General features: G+C 52.3%; 1 protein-coding gene across 2 annotated transcripts; it reads left to right on the top strand.

Moving 5' to 3' along the window:
• Positions 1-4,261: 4,261 nt before the first annotated feature.
• SLC1A6 (solute carrier family 1 member 6) lies at positions 4,262-14,453 on the top strand. Of its 2 annotated transcripts, XM_047095871.1 has the most exons (9): positions 4,262-4,516; positions 4,728-4,865; positions 6,356-6,560; positions 7,305-7,347; positions 7,852-8,195; positions 10,689-10,922; positions 12,117-12,311; positions 13,115-13,249; positions 14,105-14,453. In XM_047095871.1, exons 1-9 carry the CDS (start codon positions 4,312-4,314, stop codon positions 14,298-14,300), a joined length of 1,695 nt encoding a protein of 564 aa, XP_046951827.1. In that variant the 5' UTR covers positions 4,262-4,311; the 3' UTR covers positions 14,301-14,453. The 2 variants fall into 2 exon arrangements, with proteins under 2 accessions (XP_046951827.1, XP_046951828.1); XM_047095872.1 differs by lacking the exons at positions 6,356-6,560; positions 10,689-10,922; positions 12,117-12,311; positions 13,115-13,249; positions 14,105-14,453 and having other exon boundaries at positions 7,852-7,882.
• The last annotated feature ends 1,789 nt before the right edge of the window (positions 14,454-16,242 follow it).

Below are 16,242 nucleotides of genomic sequence, written 5' to 3'. Positions count from 1 at the left end.
CCAAGAAAGCTGTTTACAGATACAAGCAGCGGGCCGGATTTGGCCCTCAGATGATGGTATGTCCATCCCTGCTTTGTGTTGTGCTGCTTCTTGTAGGGAAGAGGAAGGAAAGAGACAAAATGAGCCCTGGGGCTTTTGTGGCTGGTTTGGATCTCAGCAGAGCACTCCCTTGGGACCCATGGCAGTTTCGCAGTACTGCTTGGTGACTGGGACCATATGAGAGAGAGAGAGAGAGAGAGGAATTAAGAGTTTCCCGTGTACTCTATGGTCCCATGTCTGGGATTTTTTTCACAGCAAGGTGAGAAGCAGCACTGGGGTTTCAAAGCGGTGGACCCATTTGGAGCAGGACCCCAACTGGGATCTGGCATTGAGAATGCGGGCCTGGACCCGGAGGAAGCGTGGCTTGGAAAGTTGAGGCAGCTGTCTCATCTTTTGGATATGGGGGGGTGGGGGTGGGTCAGGGGAGGGCAAGGAAGACAGTAACCCCGGAAAAGAAGCCGCACAGCTAGAGGCAGCAAACAACCCCACCCCAACCCCCCCTCCCTCCAGGGGTCTACCTACTAGAGGAACTGACATCTGTGAGACTCCCAGCCCATCCTGGGTGGATTTTGGCACTGAGACTGGGGGGCAGCCAAGGGGAGGGGTTGGAGGCCACGATCCCTCAGAGAGTGGCAGGTGTAACACCAGGCAAACCAAACGTGCACAGAGTTCAGCACAGGAACAGTATTGACTGTCTTCCTTCGGCTCGCTCCTTTAAAAAAATTTTTTTTTTCAACGTTTTTTATTTATTTTTGGGACAGAGAAAGACAGAGCATGAACGGGGGAGGGGCAGAGAGAGAGGGAGACACAGAATCGGAAACAGGCTCTAGGCTCTGAGCCATCAGCCCAGAGCCTGACGCAGGGCTCGAACTCCCGGACCGCGAGATCATGACCTGGCTGAAGTCGGACGCTTAACCGACTGCGCCACCCAGGCGCCCCATGGCTGGCTCCTTTTTAAAGAGTGAGAGCGAGTGTGTATGAGCCAGGGAGGGGCAGAGAGAGGGAGAAAGAGAATCCCAGGCAGGCTCCGCAGTATATGCACAGAGCGCTGACACGGGGCTTGATCCCATGAACCATGAGATCATGACCCTGAGCTGAAATGAAGAGTCGTACTCTTAATCAACTGAGCCTCCCAGGTGCCCCTTGGAGAGTTTTTTCTAAGAGCCAGATCAATCTGTTGTATTTGTCAGGAAACAGCACACTCCAAAAGCAGAATTGGAAAGAGTTTAACTTAAGGAGTATTTACAAAGATGGGAGCAAAGTGAAGGGAAACCAGTAAGGGTGGTGTAGTAGCAGTCTGGGACCAGCAAGAGTGGGGGAGGGGAGGGATCAGGAGGGAGGCAGGGAGGTAGCAGGGCGGGAGCCTTGGCTGTAACAAAGGATTGTGTTTCTTTTTTGGTTGAAACATATTTGATGTATAACATTGCCTAAGGGTAAGGTGTGTACCATGTTGTTTTGATACATTTGTGTCTTGTGATACGATTGGCATTAGCAAGAGCACCTCTATCACATCAAGGGAGCCAAGAACACCCAATGGGGAAAAGGATGGTCTCTTCAACAGGTGCTGGGAAAACTGGATAAACACGTACAGAACCATGAAATTGGTCCCCTATTTTATACTCCTCAGAAAAAGTAACTTGAAATGGGCCCAAGACTTAAACATAAGACCTGATACCTAGAAGACGAGGTAGGGAAGAAGCCCTGTGACATTGGTCTTGGCAATGATTGTTTTGGCTAGAACACCAAAAGCATAAATGGAAGCCAAAATAAAGAGGGACCACATCAAACTAAAAACCTTCTTCGCAGCAAAAGAAACAACAGAATGGAAAGACAACGTGCAGAATGGGAGACACTTTTTGTAAACCATGTATCAGATAAGAGGCTAACATCCTAAATCTGTAAAGAGCTCATGCAACTCAACAATAACAACAGCAACAAAAACCACCTGACTAAAACATGGACAGAGGAACTAAATACGCATTTTTTTTTCAGAGAAGATGTCCGAATGGCCTACAGGTATGAAGGATTGTCTGATGGGACCTGTGGCTTGAGGCAGAGGAACACAGCCACTGCCAAATAGGGGCGTGTCGGGGGTGGGGTAGGGAGAATAAATGCTCCTCCCACCACCATTCTCCTGCCCACTGGCCAGACCAAAAGGGGAGCCAGCAGCCAAGGGAGCCTCAGCAATGCCATCCACCCCTGGTGGTCAGCCTTTTGCCCTGGAGTGAATATAAAGGGACAGCAGAATTCCCAGGATGCCTGGGATATGGGCACCTGCCACTTTTTTTTTTTCCCCTGTGAGATCATTGTAGGCCAGGCTGCCTGTTGTTCCTAAATAGTAGGTCCAGTGCCCAGGGCTCATGATACTTTTAGGACCCACAGAGATGTTTTCACTTTTTTTAAAATCAGAAGAAAGAACTATGCTTCTATTTATTTATTTTATTTTTTATTAAAAATTTTTTTAATGTTTATTTGTTTTTGAGAGAGACAGAGACAGAGTGTGAGTGAGGGAGGGGCAGAGAGAGAGGAAGACACAGAATCCGGAACAGGTTCCAGGCTCCGAGCTGCCGGCACAGAGCCCGACTCGGGGCTCGAACTCAAACCGGGAGATCATGACCTGAGCCTAAGTTGGACGCTCAACCGACTGAGCCACCCAGACACCCCTACTTATTTTTTTTTAAATAAAAATATGTTTTATTTATTTTTGAGACAGAGAGGGAGAGAGAGAAAGAGAGTGTGAGCAGGGGAGGGGCAGAGAGAGAGGGAGGCACAGAATCCGAAGCAGGCTCCAGGCTCTGAGCTGTCAGCACAGAGCCTGACTTGGGGCTCGAACCCATGGACTGTGAGATCATGACCTAAGCTGAAGTCGGACACCTAACTGACTGAGCCACCCAGGTGCTCCAAGAACTGCACTTAGTAAAAGAAAATATTAAAAAAAATTTTTTTAACATGTATTTATTGTTGAGAGACAGAAAGAGACACTGTTAGCAGGGGAGGGTCAGAGAGGGAGGGAGACACAGAATCCGAAGCAGGCTCCAGGCTCTGAGCCGTCAGCACAGAGCTGGACGTGGGGCTTGAACTCACAAACTGTGAGATCGTGACCTGAGCCGAAGTCGGACGCTTAACCGACTGAACCACCCAGGCGCCCCTAAAAGAAAATATTTTAAAGTATAATGTTCGGTGAAATTCACAGAACAGAAACCCAACCATTTTAAAGAGGCATCAGGGGCATCTCGGACATTCTCAGTGTTGTGCAACCACTATATTCACCTTTATAACAATTCAGTTGTAAAATACAACTTAATACTTTACTTTTTTTTAATGGAGGAAGAAGTCCACAAAAGCAAAAGTTCCTCTGGCCCACAAGAGTCACGTTTCCAAGCTGCCTTAAACTTGTATTTAGTAGGTAAGAGGATCGACAGGTTTTTATTTTTGTATGCACTTCATTTAATGTGTATTAAAATACAATTTGCATTTCAATGATCTAAAGCTTCCGTTTGACATATATTTATTTCAGTAAGCAAATAAGGTTATAGGGAAGTGGTCAGATACAGAGAAGACGCAAAAGTCTGGTTTTGGGAATAGTGCCTGGCACCCCCGAGAGAACTCTGAACATCACATTCCCCTTCAAAGATGAGTCCTGAAGAGCCCCTGGGGACAAGGTCACCATTTCCTCCCTAAGGAACCGCACCTCCAGCTCCTTTCTTCACCTGAACACTCATGCAGACCAGTTGCATTTGTCGGGCACTGACTTTTGCCAGGCTCCTGATGATTTTGTCATTGTGGATGGTCCACTTGTCTGCACCTCCAGGCCAGACACGAAACCACATTAATTTGGGGGGCTAACCCCAGGGGCCTTGTCTAGGGCTCTGCATGCACGTGGTGCTCAGCAAAGGCTCTTTAGTTTGGTTTGTGAGCTGGGGCAGCCCCCACCTCCTCCTGATGGTGTGAAATAAGGAGGGTTCTGGAGCCAGGGAGTGGCAGAAACCTCCATTACATTGTGATCTCCCACCCCGCCTCTCCCCAACCACGTCCGGGAGCGATTCAGGAGATCTGGACCTCTTTCTCCCCGGGGTGTAACCCTGGAGCCCCAGGCGGTGTTCTCAGGTGTCTCAGGATGGGCGCGTCCCAGCAGGTGGACGTCCGCCCTCCGCTGGTGCCTGGATTCTCTCTGAGCCCCTCGCCGGTTTCTTCCACCCTTTCCCCTCTCCCTACAGCCGCCCTCTGTCCTGCCCCTCACTGGAAGGCCCCTGCGGCCCCGGCAGATAGACGATGAGCAGCCACGGGAACAGCCTGTTCCTGCGGGAGAGTGGCCAGCGGCTGGGCCGGGTGGGCTGGCTGCAGCGGCTGCAAGAAAGTCTGCAGCAGAGGGCGCTGCGCACGCGCCTGCGCCTGCAGACCATGACCCGTGAGCACGTGCTGCGCTTCCTACGCCGGAACGCCTTCATCCTGCTGACCGTCAGCGCGGTGGTCATCGGTGAGCCGGCTGGGGGGGGGCGGGGTCCGGCGGGGGCGGGGTCCCCGGGGAAATCTCCTGCCCGCACACATCTTCACTCCACCTACCGGTTGTCACCCACGCGAGCGCATCGCGCCGCCCACTGCGTTCCCCCCGCCCCCATAAGGACACATTCACACAGATGGGGCTGAGTGACCCAAACCACTCCACAGAGCCCCTCTTTCGGTCCTAGGGGTCAGCCTGGCCTTTGCCCTGCGCCCGTACCAGCTTACCTACCGGCAGATCAAGTACTTCTCTTTCCCCGGAGAGCTTCTCATGAGGATGCTGCAGATGCTGGTGCTGCCGCTCATTGTCTCCAGCCTGGTCACAGGTGAGAGAGCCCAGGCCAGTGGTGGCTTCTAAGACCCATCCGACAATCCCAGCTCGAACCTGGAGCCAAAGCTACCCCAGGCATGAGATCACCTCCCTACCTCAGGACCTGGAACGCGAAGCCGGCACCTAGCCCCGAGTTCTTGGGCCAGAGCCCGGATCTTCGCCAGACTCAGGTTCCAGACCCAGTGTGACCTATGCCACTTAGTAACTTTACCGGACTTCTCCGTGGAGGTAGAATACCAGCCCGCCAGGGGCTTAGCATCATTCAGGGGGGCAGCCAGGGAAGAGAGTACAGCTCGGATGGCCAAGGGGTGGGATGCGGGTAAAGGTGTTTGAGATGGAGGGGACAGGATGGTGGGTGGGGGATGGGGTAGAAATATGGATGGGCTGTGCAGAAGCCAGCGAATTCTTTTGGAAAGGGCCAGAGAGTGAACATTTTCAGCATGGGGGGTGGGGTGCGTATGATCTCTGTCATAACTACCCAGTTCTGTTAAGGTAATATGGGAGCAGCCGCGGACTCCTATGTAATCAAGTGGGCATGGTTGTGCTCCAATAAAACTTTATTTGCAAAAACAAACCTAAGTGGTTGATTGCCAACCTCCAGACTTGATTGGCATGAAGGTTGGCATGAAGAATGCTTTCTTGGGCTGGGTTTCCCAGAAGCAGAGCCTAAGATGGGGATCTTTGCACAAGCGATTGGGCAAGGGATGGCATTCAAGAGAGACCTACGAGCAAGTGAAGGAAGCAAGATGAGGCAGGGAAAGACTCTCAGCAGAGATGTGGGTTCAGAAGAAGGTTGGCCTCCCAACCCTATCCCATGGGTAGCTGTGGAACAGGAGTAATGCTACAGGATTGTTCTTCTCACCTCTGCCCCCGCCTGAGTCAAAGGGGCTGGCCCTTTGAATCCCAGTTCCAGGCAGCCTTTGGCCTGAGACCTTCCATGGGGTGTTTCTGGGCAAGGCAGCTTTTGTTCTGCTGAGGGCAGCTCTCAAGAGGGGGGGGCAGCATGAACTGTTAGCAGCCAACAGACGCAGCAGCTGAAGGACAGGTGCATTAGTCTGGTAAAGGGCATTTGGATGGGGCACCAAAAGATGTATCTCTCGGAAGTAGTTTACAGTGAGGTGAGTTGGAGGGGGAGGTACGATCTTGGGGTCAATAGCAGAATGAAGAGTGGGATGACAATGAAGTCGTGGTACAACATAGGGATGAATGGAGGCCCGGGTGGGGGTTGAAAAGGGAGGGTTGGTGATGTGGTGTTTGGGATAAAGGACGGGGTGGAAGGTATACACGGAAAACGGAATGGGGGTTGAAGAAAGATGAGTGGGTCGAAGGATGGTGGGGTGGGTGCTGGCGTGGGACCCAGAAGAAGGAGATGCCTGGTGGGATGCTTGTTGAGCTGGTGGTATGAGGAGAGTAGAGCTGATGGATGGGCGAGTGGGTGGTGGGGTGTGGACGGGGCTGCTCAGGGCGGTACCCCCTGTCCTCTAGGTATGGCATCCCTGGATAACAAGGCAACAGGCCGGATGGGGATGCGGGCAGCTGTATACTACATGGTGACCACGGTCATTGCTGTCTTCATTGGCATCCTCATGGTCACCATCATCCACCCTGGGAAGGGCTCCAAGGAGGGGCTGCACCGCGAGGGCCGCATTGAGACCATCCCCACAGCTGATGCCTTCATGGACCTGGTCAGGTGACGTCCTTTCTAATTTTGATGGGCACTCTAAGCCTAGATGCAACAAAGTGTGCTCAAGGAGAGACTAGGGAACAGGCTGATTCAGCCTGGAAATGCAACACCCAAGTTGAACCTAGTCTCTTGGTACCTGCTTTCTGCCCTGGAGCATTGCACAAATGCTCTGAGAGTCAGTGACTTCTAGGGTATGACCTTTTGGCCCTTAGGCTCCGGAGGCTAGAGCTGCATGTTGAGACAGGCTCAGAACAGGTGGTGGCTGGTGTTCCCAAGCTCCATCGGGGGATGAATGATTCTCTTAGAGAGGCAAGATTTTGACAGCCAGAATCAAGGCTCACCATGGTTCTTCCCTGGTCCCTGACTTGGGGGAAACGCACACGTTGTCTGGGTTTTTTGAGGCATCACTGGTACGTGTGTGTGAGTTGAAATCCCCAAGGTGGCTCGGTAGGGGATTTCTCCTCCCCACTGAAGGGCTTGGAGAGACCTGGATTTGAGGTCCATCTGTACCTCTCAGGAGCTGTGTGGCTTTGGGCACCTTCCATAAAGTCTCTGTGGTTTTGGTTTCTTTGTGCATAAAATGGGGACATCAATAGTGCTAGAAGGGACACTTCTAGAGGTTGTAGGGTTTAGATCATACAGGTCACTTAGCTCAGTACCTGGCCTAGAGTAAGCATTCACATGTTGACTGCCATTATTATTGTTGGTGCTGCTGCTAACTACCTCCCTTCCTCTGATGTTTTTCTGCAGAAATATGTTTCCACCCAACCTTGTGGAGGCCTGCTTCAAACAGGTCAGGAGGAAGTACACAGTTTGCTCAAGGAGGTTTGGAGGGTGGGAGTGGTGGTAGGGGGCTCGCTGCTGAGTGAATGGTCCCTGAGTGAGGGATGGGAAGAAGGGTCTGACAGAGCAATGGGCAGGGGCTTTTGGAAGAGTCTGGGAGATAGAATGTACCTCCCATTGGTGGGATGACCAGCTCTTAGGCCATGAGCTTCCTGGGGATGGTTCTGGAGGAGGAACCAATGTGTCTCACCATAGATGGTTGAGGAGAGAGGCCTTCTAATCTGTTGGAGCAGGGAGCTTTGAAAAATGCGGAATCTACGCGTTGGTTGTTCACTCCTCCATTCATGTGTTGCTTCACTCATTCTTCTACGCGTTGGTCAAGTACTTCGTTTACTCACTCAGATCCACTGAATAAGATTCTCCAGGGTGTGGCAACCAGGAATTGGTGTTCCCGGTAAATTTCTCCAGGAGGTTCTGATGCATCGATTTTGGCCCCGATCTCTCCATATTTCAGTTCAAGACGCAGTACAGCACGAGGTTGGTAACTAGGACCATAGTGAGGACAGAGAATGGATCTGAGCTGGGCACCGCCGTGCCTCCCCCATCCTCGATGGACAACGGAACCAGCCTCCTGGAAAATGTCACATGGGCCTTGGGCACCCTACAGGAGGTGCTGAGCTTCGAGGAGACTGTGCCTGTGCCTGGCTCAGCCAATGGCATCAATGCCCTGGGCCTCGTGGTCTTCTCTGTGGCCTTTGGGCTGGTCATCGGTGGCATGAAACACAAGGGCCGAGTCCTGCGGGATTTCTTCGACAGCCTCAATGAGGCTATTATGAGGATGGTGGGCATCATTATCTGGTGAGTGCTGGGCTGTGACAGTGTGGGCAGGTGACGGCCCGCGGGAAGGGTGGAGCTGGGGCTGGGAAGTCCGGTGGTGGGGCAGATGCTCAAGGGGCCATTGGGGCTTTTTGACCCAGATCATTTATATACGTATTGGTGAATTGACTCATTCATGTGTTCACTTATAAATTCACTCATGGACTCATCTTCACATTAATGAAACCATTGATTGATTTGTTCATTTATTGACTCACTGCACCATCGATTCATTCGAGCTCATTCTTTGGCCTGCTCATTCATCTCTGCATTTGCTATCCTCCCATTGACTGGCTCACATATTCCCTGCATTCATTCACCTCTTCGCTTAACACCCTCATTCATTCACTCACCCCTTCGTTTGTGTCTCATTTGCTCCTTTTCTAACTCATTTAGCCCCTTGCTAATTATTCCTTAATCGATACATGCACGCATTCATTCATTCTTTACATGTGTCTGTTCCTTCACCAATTCCTTCACTCATTCAGCAGACATTTCCCAGGCTAACTCGGTCTTGAACTCTGGAATACGGAGATCCGTTGAATTCAGTCATGAAGTCTTGGAGGAGACAGCCACATACTAGATAAATGTGATTCAAGGCGGAAGGTTCTAGAGTAAAGGGACATTTAAAAGGTGTTGAGAACGTGGAGAAGTGAATAGCCAGTGGACAGATAGGTAGTGGACTCTGCTTGGGAAGCCGAGGAGGGAATCATAGAAAAGGTCACTTCTTAGTTGGGTCTTGAAAGGTAAGTGGGAATCCAATAGGACAGGGAGGGGGAAGAGGCCCTTCAAGTGGAGATGAGAGAACACGCAAAGCCTGCAAGGACCTGAATTGTCTGGAGAATGGCAGGGAGTTCAGGGAGGTGGGAGCACAAGGTGAGTTGGGAGTGGCCATGAAAGATGTTAACAAGACCAGGGCGCCTGGGTGGCTCAGCTGGTTGAGTGTCCAACTCTTGGTTTCAACTCAGGTCGTGATCTCACAGTTTGTGGGTTCCAGTCCCGCGTCGGGCTCTGTGCTGACAGCGTGGAGCCTGCTTGGAATTTTTTCTCCCTCTCTCTGCCCCTCCCCTGTTCTCTCTGTCTCTCTCAAAAATAAACTTAAAAAAAAAAAAAAGATGTGGACAAGACTGTCTGGTCCCAAACTGGAGAAGATTTTGTACATCATCCCCAATAACTAGAAAGCTGTGTAGGGGGCTAGAGGCCAAGGTGAAAGCTTGGAAAAGCAGTGGATGGTGAGCTTGTCAAGGATGAATAAGACCAACGAGACTGAGTTTTGGAAACCATAAATCTAAAGTGGTGTCGTTGGCAGGTTTGGGTCAAATATCCTGATGTACTGGGTGGCTGAGGGTAGAAGGAAAGAAGCCCTGTGCAGTTGACCGGAAGGTGAGGAACTTTGTTGGGGGATCAGGAGGAAGGACGAAGATGGGGAGGTTGGGAAGGGCGTTCATGAGCAGACACAGAGGTAGGTCTAGGCTGGGAGACAACTCTGCACCTTCACATCGGCTGTCACCCTGAGCCTAGCTGAGCCCAGCTGGGGGGGGACAGGTGAGCCCCCGATGAACTCACTTCTGTCTCCTCTCTTTCACTCGCTGCTCTAGCCGCACCGGTCTGCTCTCCACTCCTTTACTTCTTCCAGCTCATGCTAATCTCAGGGTCTTTGCACTGTGCCTGCAATGCTTCCCGCGCGGGTGGATGTGTCCCTCCTCATCACTCGGGCCTCTGCGTGAATGTCAGCATCTCTCGAGAAGCCCCTCCTTGACCACGCATGTTTCCACAGCCCCACTCAGGGGCTCTGTTTTGCGGCGGTCGCCCTCCGAAGTTTTAAATTAGGCGTTTCTATGTGTCCCGCCTGTTTCCCCATCAGGATGTGGGTGCCACAGGGGCAGGGACCTTGTGACTGGAGCAGAGCGGGTGCTCAGGAGACAGGTTGAATAAGTAGATGATTTGACAAGACACGTGGTTTGAGATGCCCATGGGAAATTCAGGTGCAATAGCTCAGGGCTGGTGAGTGAGTGGGAGTATGCACTTACAGAAAAGGCAGTAGGGGCCTAGAGGTTACCCACTTAGCGCAAAAAGAGTTGGAGGCGGTGAATAAGGGGCATTCAAAGGCCAGCGATAGGGACCGTCTGGGCCACGTCTAGAGAGAGAGTCCCAAGGGCGGTGATTCTTTGGGGAGGGACTTGAATGGGAATGGAGGTAAGAGAGACCTCATAAGATTGTATCGCATGGAGTTGTAGGAGCCTTTCCCCACTGTAGTGGGCATGAGTTCTGGGTGAGTAGGAAGAGGAAGTGGACTGTGCCTGTGGGGCCCTTCCCTGTTTGTGAGTGTGTGGGGAAGGTTGGGGTGGAGTAGGGTGCTGGGCCATGGGCACTGCCTGGCCCCAGGGGCTTATATGGGCAAAGCCTTGGGAATGCCAGCTCGGAGCCTTAGGGGGAGTCATGAGGGAGCTCTGACAGGCCTCTGGCTTGGCCTAGGTATGCACCCGTGGGCATCCTGTTCCTGATTGCTGGGAAGATCCTCGAGATGGAAGACATGGCCGTCCTGGGGGGTCAGCTGGGCATGTACACCCTGACCGTCATCGTGGGCTTGTTCCTCCATGCTGGTGGTGTCCTGCCCCTCATCTACTTCCTCATCACCCACCGGAACCCCTTCCCCTTCATTGGGGGCGTGCTGCAGGCCCTCATCACTGCCATGGGCACGTCTTCCAGGTACGGCCTAATCCCCCACCCCTGGTGCTTTTCCGAGGTTCGCTGTTGTCCACCTGCTCTCCTACGAGTCCTGCCCTCCTTCACCCCCTACCGAGCCTCGTCTGCGCTGTGCGGTAATGTCAGCGGCTCCGGAAGGTCTCCAGGTCGACCAACACCTCAGTGCTGATCTCTGACCCCGCACTGGCTCTCCTGACCTCTTTTCCTCCTTGTCTATTTCTCTGTTGTGTGTGGAGGAGAACTAGCTGCCAGTCTCGAGGTTAAGCCCAGGCTTCCCGCGGGCTCCATGTTCTCGGTCGTTTTTCTGGCTCAGAGAGTTTCATTTCCCCTCGGGGTGGTGGCTGGGAGCTCTCTTGGCCTCCTTGTCCTTTTCTTGTGGTTTTAGGGGGTTAGTAAAGAACTTCCCTTTTCCCCACCATCTAAATTCAAAATAGTTTGAGAAGTGTCACAAGGGCCAACCAGCTGGAAGAATGGTACCATTTTTATTGCTCGCAATGCTGCCTGGAGATTTGGTCTGTGGCCAATAGGATGGGTGCCATCACAGCCCAGAATTAAACTCAACCTGGTCGTCACAGGGCTGGATCCCCAAAGGCCTTCTCTGTGGGTCCAGGCTTCTCACTGCGTGGTATCAGGTTGACCAGGCAGAGCACGTGTTTTGTGGACAGACGGACTCCCAAATGAGACGGCCACTCCTTCAGCTAAACTCCGCCATCAGTTAGGCCCCCCTTCCTCCCCTGAGGGGCGGTGGGAGAGAGGCAAGGAGGGTTAGCGTAGCTGGGGTGCCCCGTGAACTACAGGAGTGGGGGACTAGGGGTCCCTGTAATACTTCTCTCTCAACCTTGAGGGTGTGGGTGGGAGGCCAGCAGACCGTTAATCCCCTCCTTCCTGGAAGTGGAAAGTGCACCAGTGACACAAACACGTGCCTAGTAATCAGCCTTAAGCTATTGGCTTTAAGCGGGTCCAGAGACCTTCACCCTAGGGGACTGCCATTGCTGTGTGCTTCTGGCAACATGAGGAATCCCTCTTCCCTGTGCAGTTATCAGTCTCTGAAATGTTATGCGCCTGCCAGCCTCTCCTCGCTCTGGCTCCCATCTGGGCTCTTAGTGTTCTCAGCAGACTCTCTTCTTTCGACTCGTTGCGGCCCCGGCCCCCACCCTGCCACCCCCTGTTCTCAGTCTCCTGGGCTCTCTCCCCTAGCTCTGCAACGCTGCCCATCACCTTCCGCTGCCTGGAGGAGGGCCTGGGTGTGGACCGACGCATCACCAGGTTTGTGCTGCCTGTGGGGGCCACCGTCAACATGGACGGGACCGCCCTGTACGAGGCCCTGGCCGCCATCTTCATCGCCCAAGTCAACAACTATGAGCTCAACCTGGGCCAGATCACAACTATCAGGTGAGGTGGTCTTGGGTGGGCTGTGCCAGCAGGTGAGACCTCAGAAGTCGTTAGCTTGGCTAGGGGTGGGGGTGGGAGGGGGCTCAGCTTGAGGTCAGGGGAGGCTTTGAATGTTGGAGCGGGGGGATGTGGGATGAGCCCAGTCACCCAGGCCAACTGAGCTTGTCAGGAGCTGGCGTCATGTTTTAGTCCCCATTTCCTTTCCCATGCTGTTGTGGGACATCCCTTTGCCCAGGATTTTCCAAAGTATGGCCTGGTGCAACCTAATGACACGAGGCTCTTACGATGGATTCCTGGGCCTCGTCACCCAGAGGTTCCAACGCGGTCATTATAAATACAACAGCAAACATTATCACCTCCTTTCGGTCTTTGCTTCGGGGTCACACTTTCAGGGAAGTGTTCCCTGAATGTTCAGTTTAAAATCGTATGGTCTGGACCCTCGTAGACTGGACCCTTGTAGACTGGACCCTCATAGACCTGTTCCTCCATAGCGCCATCTGCCTTAGTATATATGTTAAGTACTCATCTTGCTCGTTGCCTGCCTCCCCCCCCAGAATGTGAGCTCTGTTTGGGCAGGGGTTTTCTTCCATGGGAATTTCTACTAGGCCTCTAGCTTGTAGCATAGGCTCCGTAAGTATGAGTTGAAAGAATACATTTATTGAAGGCTGCTTTTCGTTTTCAGGAACTTAATTTAAGATGTCCCGGGGAACCACCTCTCCCCTTCCATGGTGTCCTTTCTCACTGTCCGCCTCATCTTCCCCTTCCCTCCTCCTGCCCCCCCCGTGTTCTCTTTCCATGTGCAGTATCACGGCGACAGCAGCCAGCGTTGGGGCTGCTGGCATCCCCCAGGCGGGTCTGGTCACCATGGTCATTGTGCTCACATCGGTGGGCCTGCCCACTGAAGACATCACGCTGATCATAGCGGTGGACTGGTTCCTGTGAGTCCCTTCAGACCCTGGTGCTCTCGCTCCTCAACCCTCACTCCCCACCCGCGTTCCCCGTGAGACCCCCAACCCGTGGGCCCTCGGTCCAGCAAGGACACAGAGTTCTAGAACTTGAGAGCAGAAGGGAAGCCGTGGAGCACACTCTGGGCCGTGGCCCGCGGTTCCCAAATTCCAGAGTTAACCTTGGGGAAGTAGGACAGGGAGGAGAGGAGCAATGGGGGCTTTAGCTCTCAGCCTGAAAAGCCCCTGCTTTATGTAGAAGTCACAAGAAGGCGATCTGTGGGACAGAGCTGGCTTGCCAGTGTTTTTTGTGTGTTTGTTTTTAATTCTCAACTTTGAAACACGGGAGGTTTACATTAAAAAAAAAAAAACCCAAAAAACTCTGGACTTTCATCCCCATTTGGGAGCTCCGTGCCGGACCCGAGTCCCATTTAGACAGCCTCCAATCTTGCCGGGGAAGCTTTGGCATCTTTCCCTGGTTACACGTAGTTCACTTTGGTGAGCTGATTTACTCATGGTGGTTCCCGTCCTCCTCCTGTATGCCGTTCAGCCCACAGCCTCTCATTTTCTCCATCAGATGTTTATGTCCTTAAAAAGAGAGAATTGCATTGCTGAGATCAAACGTGAGCACATCAGCATTGATCCAACCCGTGTTTGGTAGGAGGGGAAACTGAGGACACTGAAGGGGAGGGACCTGCCTGAGGTTATGTGGTTGTGGAGGGGACGTGAGCCCCAACTCCCAGCACAAGGGACCCCCCCCCGACCCTGCTACACCCGCTTTTCCATGAACTCTTGAAACTTCGACTAACTGTGGCTTCTCTCTCCCCTCCCCTCCCCTCCCCTCCCCAGTGACCGGCTTCGCACAATGACCAATGTTCTGGGGGACTCTATTGGAGCGGCCGTCATTGAGCATTTGTCTCAGCGGGAGCTGGAGCTGCAAGAAGCCGAGCTCACCCTCCCCAGCCTGGGGAAGCCCTACAAGTCGCTCATGGCACAAGAGAAGGGGGCGTCCAGGGGCCGGGGAGGCAATGAGAGTGCCATGTGAGGGGACCCCAGCCCTGCTGCCCATAGAGGAGGGAACGGGGCTGGGGCGGGGGGGTCCTAGGGAAGACCCACTTGCCCGAATGACTGTGCGCTGAACACACGTGTTCTGTCCGGCTTGTTTGGTGGAAACTAAGATAAAGGAGCAGGAACCAAAGGGTGTCCGAGGCCTCCATTTCTCTCTGGGCGCATGCAGAGAACTCGTGGAGGGCAGTGAGCTTCGGGTCCGACAAGCGGAGGGGTCAGCTCATGCCCTTTATTTTCTCAAGGAGTGGTGGAATTGAAGGAAGTAAGGGATAACTGCCATTTATCATAATAAAACAATGTGTATGACCTCCGTGTCGGGGGTCCCCGAGACCTGAAGGTTCAATGATTTGCTAGAAGGACTCGTGGAACTCAGAGAAGCTCTGATGCTCACGTTTATAGTTGACTGCAGTGAAAGATGACAGATTAAAAATCTGCCAAGACCAAAGTTGCCTGGGGCAGGGTCCAGAAGTCACCAGACGTGGGCTTCCCATGGCGCCCTCTTAGTGGAACCCCATGGACTCACTCAATCGTCTCCGCAACGATGTGTGACAGCACGTATGGAGTAGTGTCAGCCAAGGAAGTTCACCTGAGCCTTGGTGTCCAGGACTGTTATCGGGGATCTGTTGTGTAGGCGTTCTTTGGTCCCCACAGAAGTCAAACGAATATAGCTGGTGAACAAAAACAGGCATTGGCCATAAGTTACATGGTCAACACGGACCACGTGGTGTGGATCAAGGTCCCAGATATACCAAGATGCTTTTATGAGGCAGGATATTCCAAGGGCTCAGAGTTACCTCCCGGGAGCCAGTCAAGGGCAAGTCCTTTCTCTGGAACGTGCAGGCTTTCAGCTCCCCTAAGCCTTCCGACTCAAGTCTTTACTTCATGCACCCATGGTTGGGAATAGAGGAAGCAGCTTCCTGTGGGGAAGAGTAACTGTGTCTTGTAGTCCAAACTGCTGACTCCTGAAACCAGTGGTCTCAGACCCCCCCCCCCCCACGCTGGCCTCAGGAAGCGCTGTGTCTCCTTAGTGCACAAGGGTGGATGTTGGTCATTTAACATTATTTTCCTTCAGCCTAACAAACCAGGTGGGACATGAAATGAGACTTTAATAAAGGCTTGGGGAAAACACAAGTATATGGAGAGTAACAGGATTCCAGATGTCATGGATATAATTCAACTCTCTGACCCTTTAGTCCCGGAAACACATTAGTTTTTTTTCTGAGTCAAATTAAACTTCCCTTGAGCACCTGCCTCTCTCACAGCGGGAAGAAACCTTTCAAGCACAGGCGTGTTTCGGGGATACTCCCTCCCCCATTCTTTAGGATCCAAAGGGAACCCTTGGGCATATGTACTTGAGAAAACTGGGAAGTAGGGATCCAAATTTCTTTAGTCTATTTGCAGTCGCCATGGCAACGTTTGTGTCAGAAACTGGAAAAAGTCCAGGCAAAGGCAAGAAGCTTATAAAGCATCCTACTCCATAGTTGACCCTGGGGAGCTTGGCCGGGGATCCCAGTCTCAAACCGGAATTTCTGCCTCTAAGGTGTGGTCAATGGTCTGTGTCTGCAGAAAGCTCCTCGTGGGAGCGGGGTGTGGCAGTTTGCTAGGTCTCCCGTGACAAAGGGCCACAGACTGGGTGGTTAAACAACAGATGTTTATTTGCTCCTAGTTTTGGAGGCATATCTTTGACTTGATTCCATTCATGTAACCCCAGAAAACATCTCTCTAAATGTTTCCAAAATAGGCACACATCCCATCACTTTGAAGGTAGATATTAAACACATGGGATTCGATTCAGCTGTTAAGAAATCCAGACCATTACTGAAGCTCACTGAGAAAATAGGTTCTATTCATATAAAGTTAAAGCGACTGGTTACAAGATGAAAAAAAGAAATCCAAGGCACAACCTGAAGAAAAATAGA

Source organism: Lynx rufus, unplaced genomic scaffold, assembly GCF_022079265.1.
Source record: "Lynx rufus isolate CCGP_SWC_20201006 ecotype Redwood Valley unplaced genomic scaffold, mLynRuf1.p SCAF_4, whole genome shotgun sequence".
In the NCBI taxonomy this organism is placed as follows: Eukaryota; Metazoa; Chordata; class Mammalia; order Carnivora; family Felidae; genus Lynx; species Lynx rufus.
This window is presented reverse-complemented; position numbering and strand designations above follow the sequence as displayed.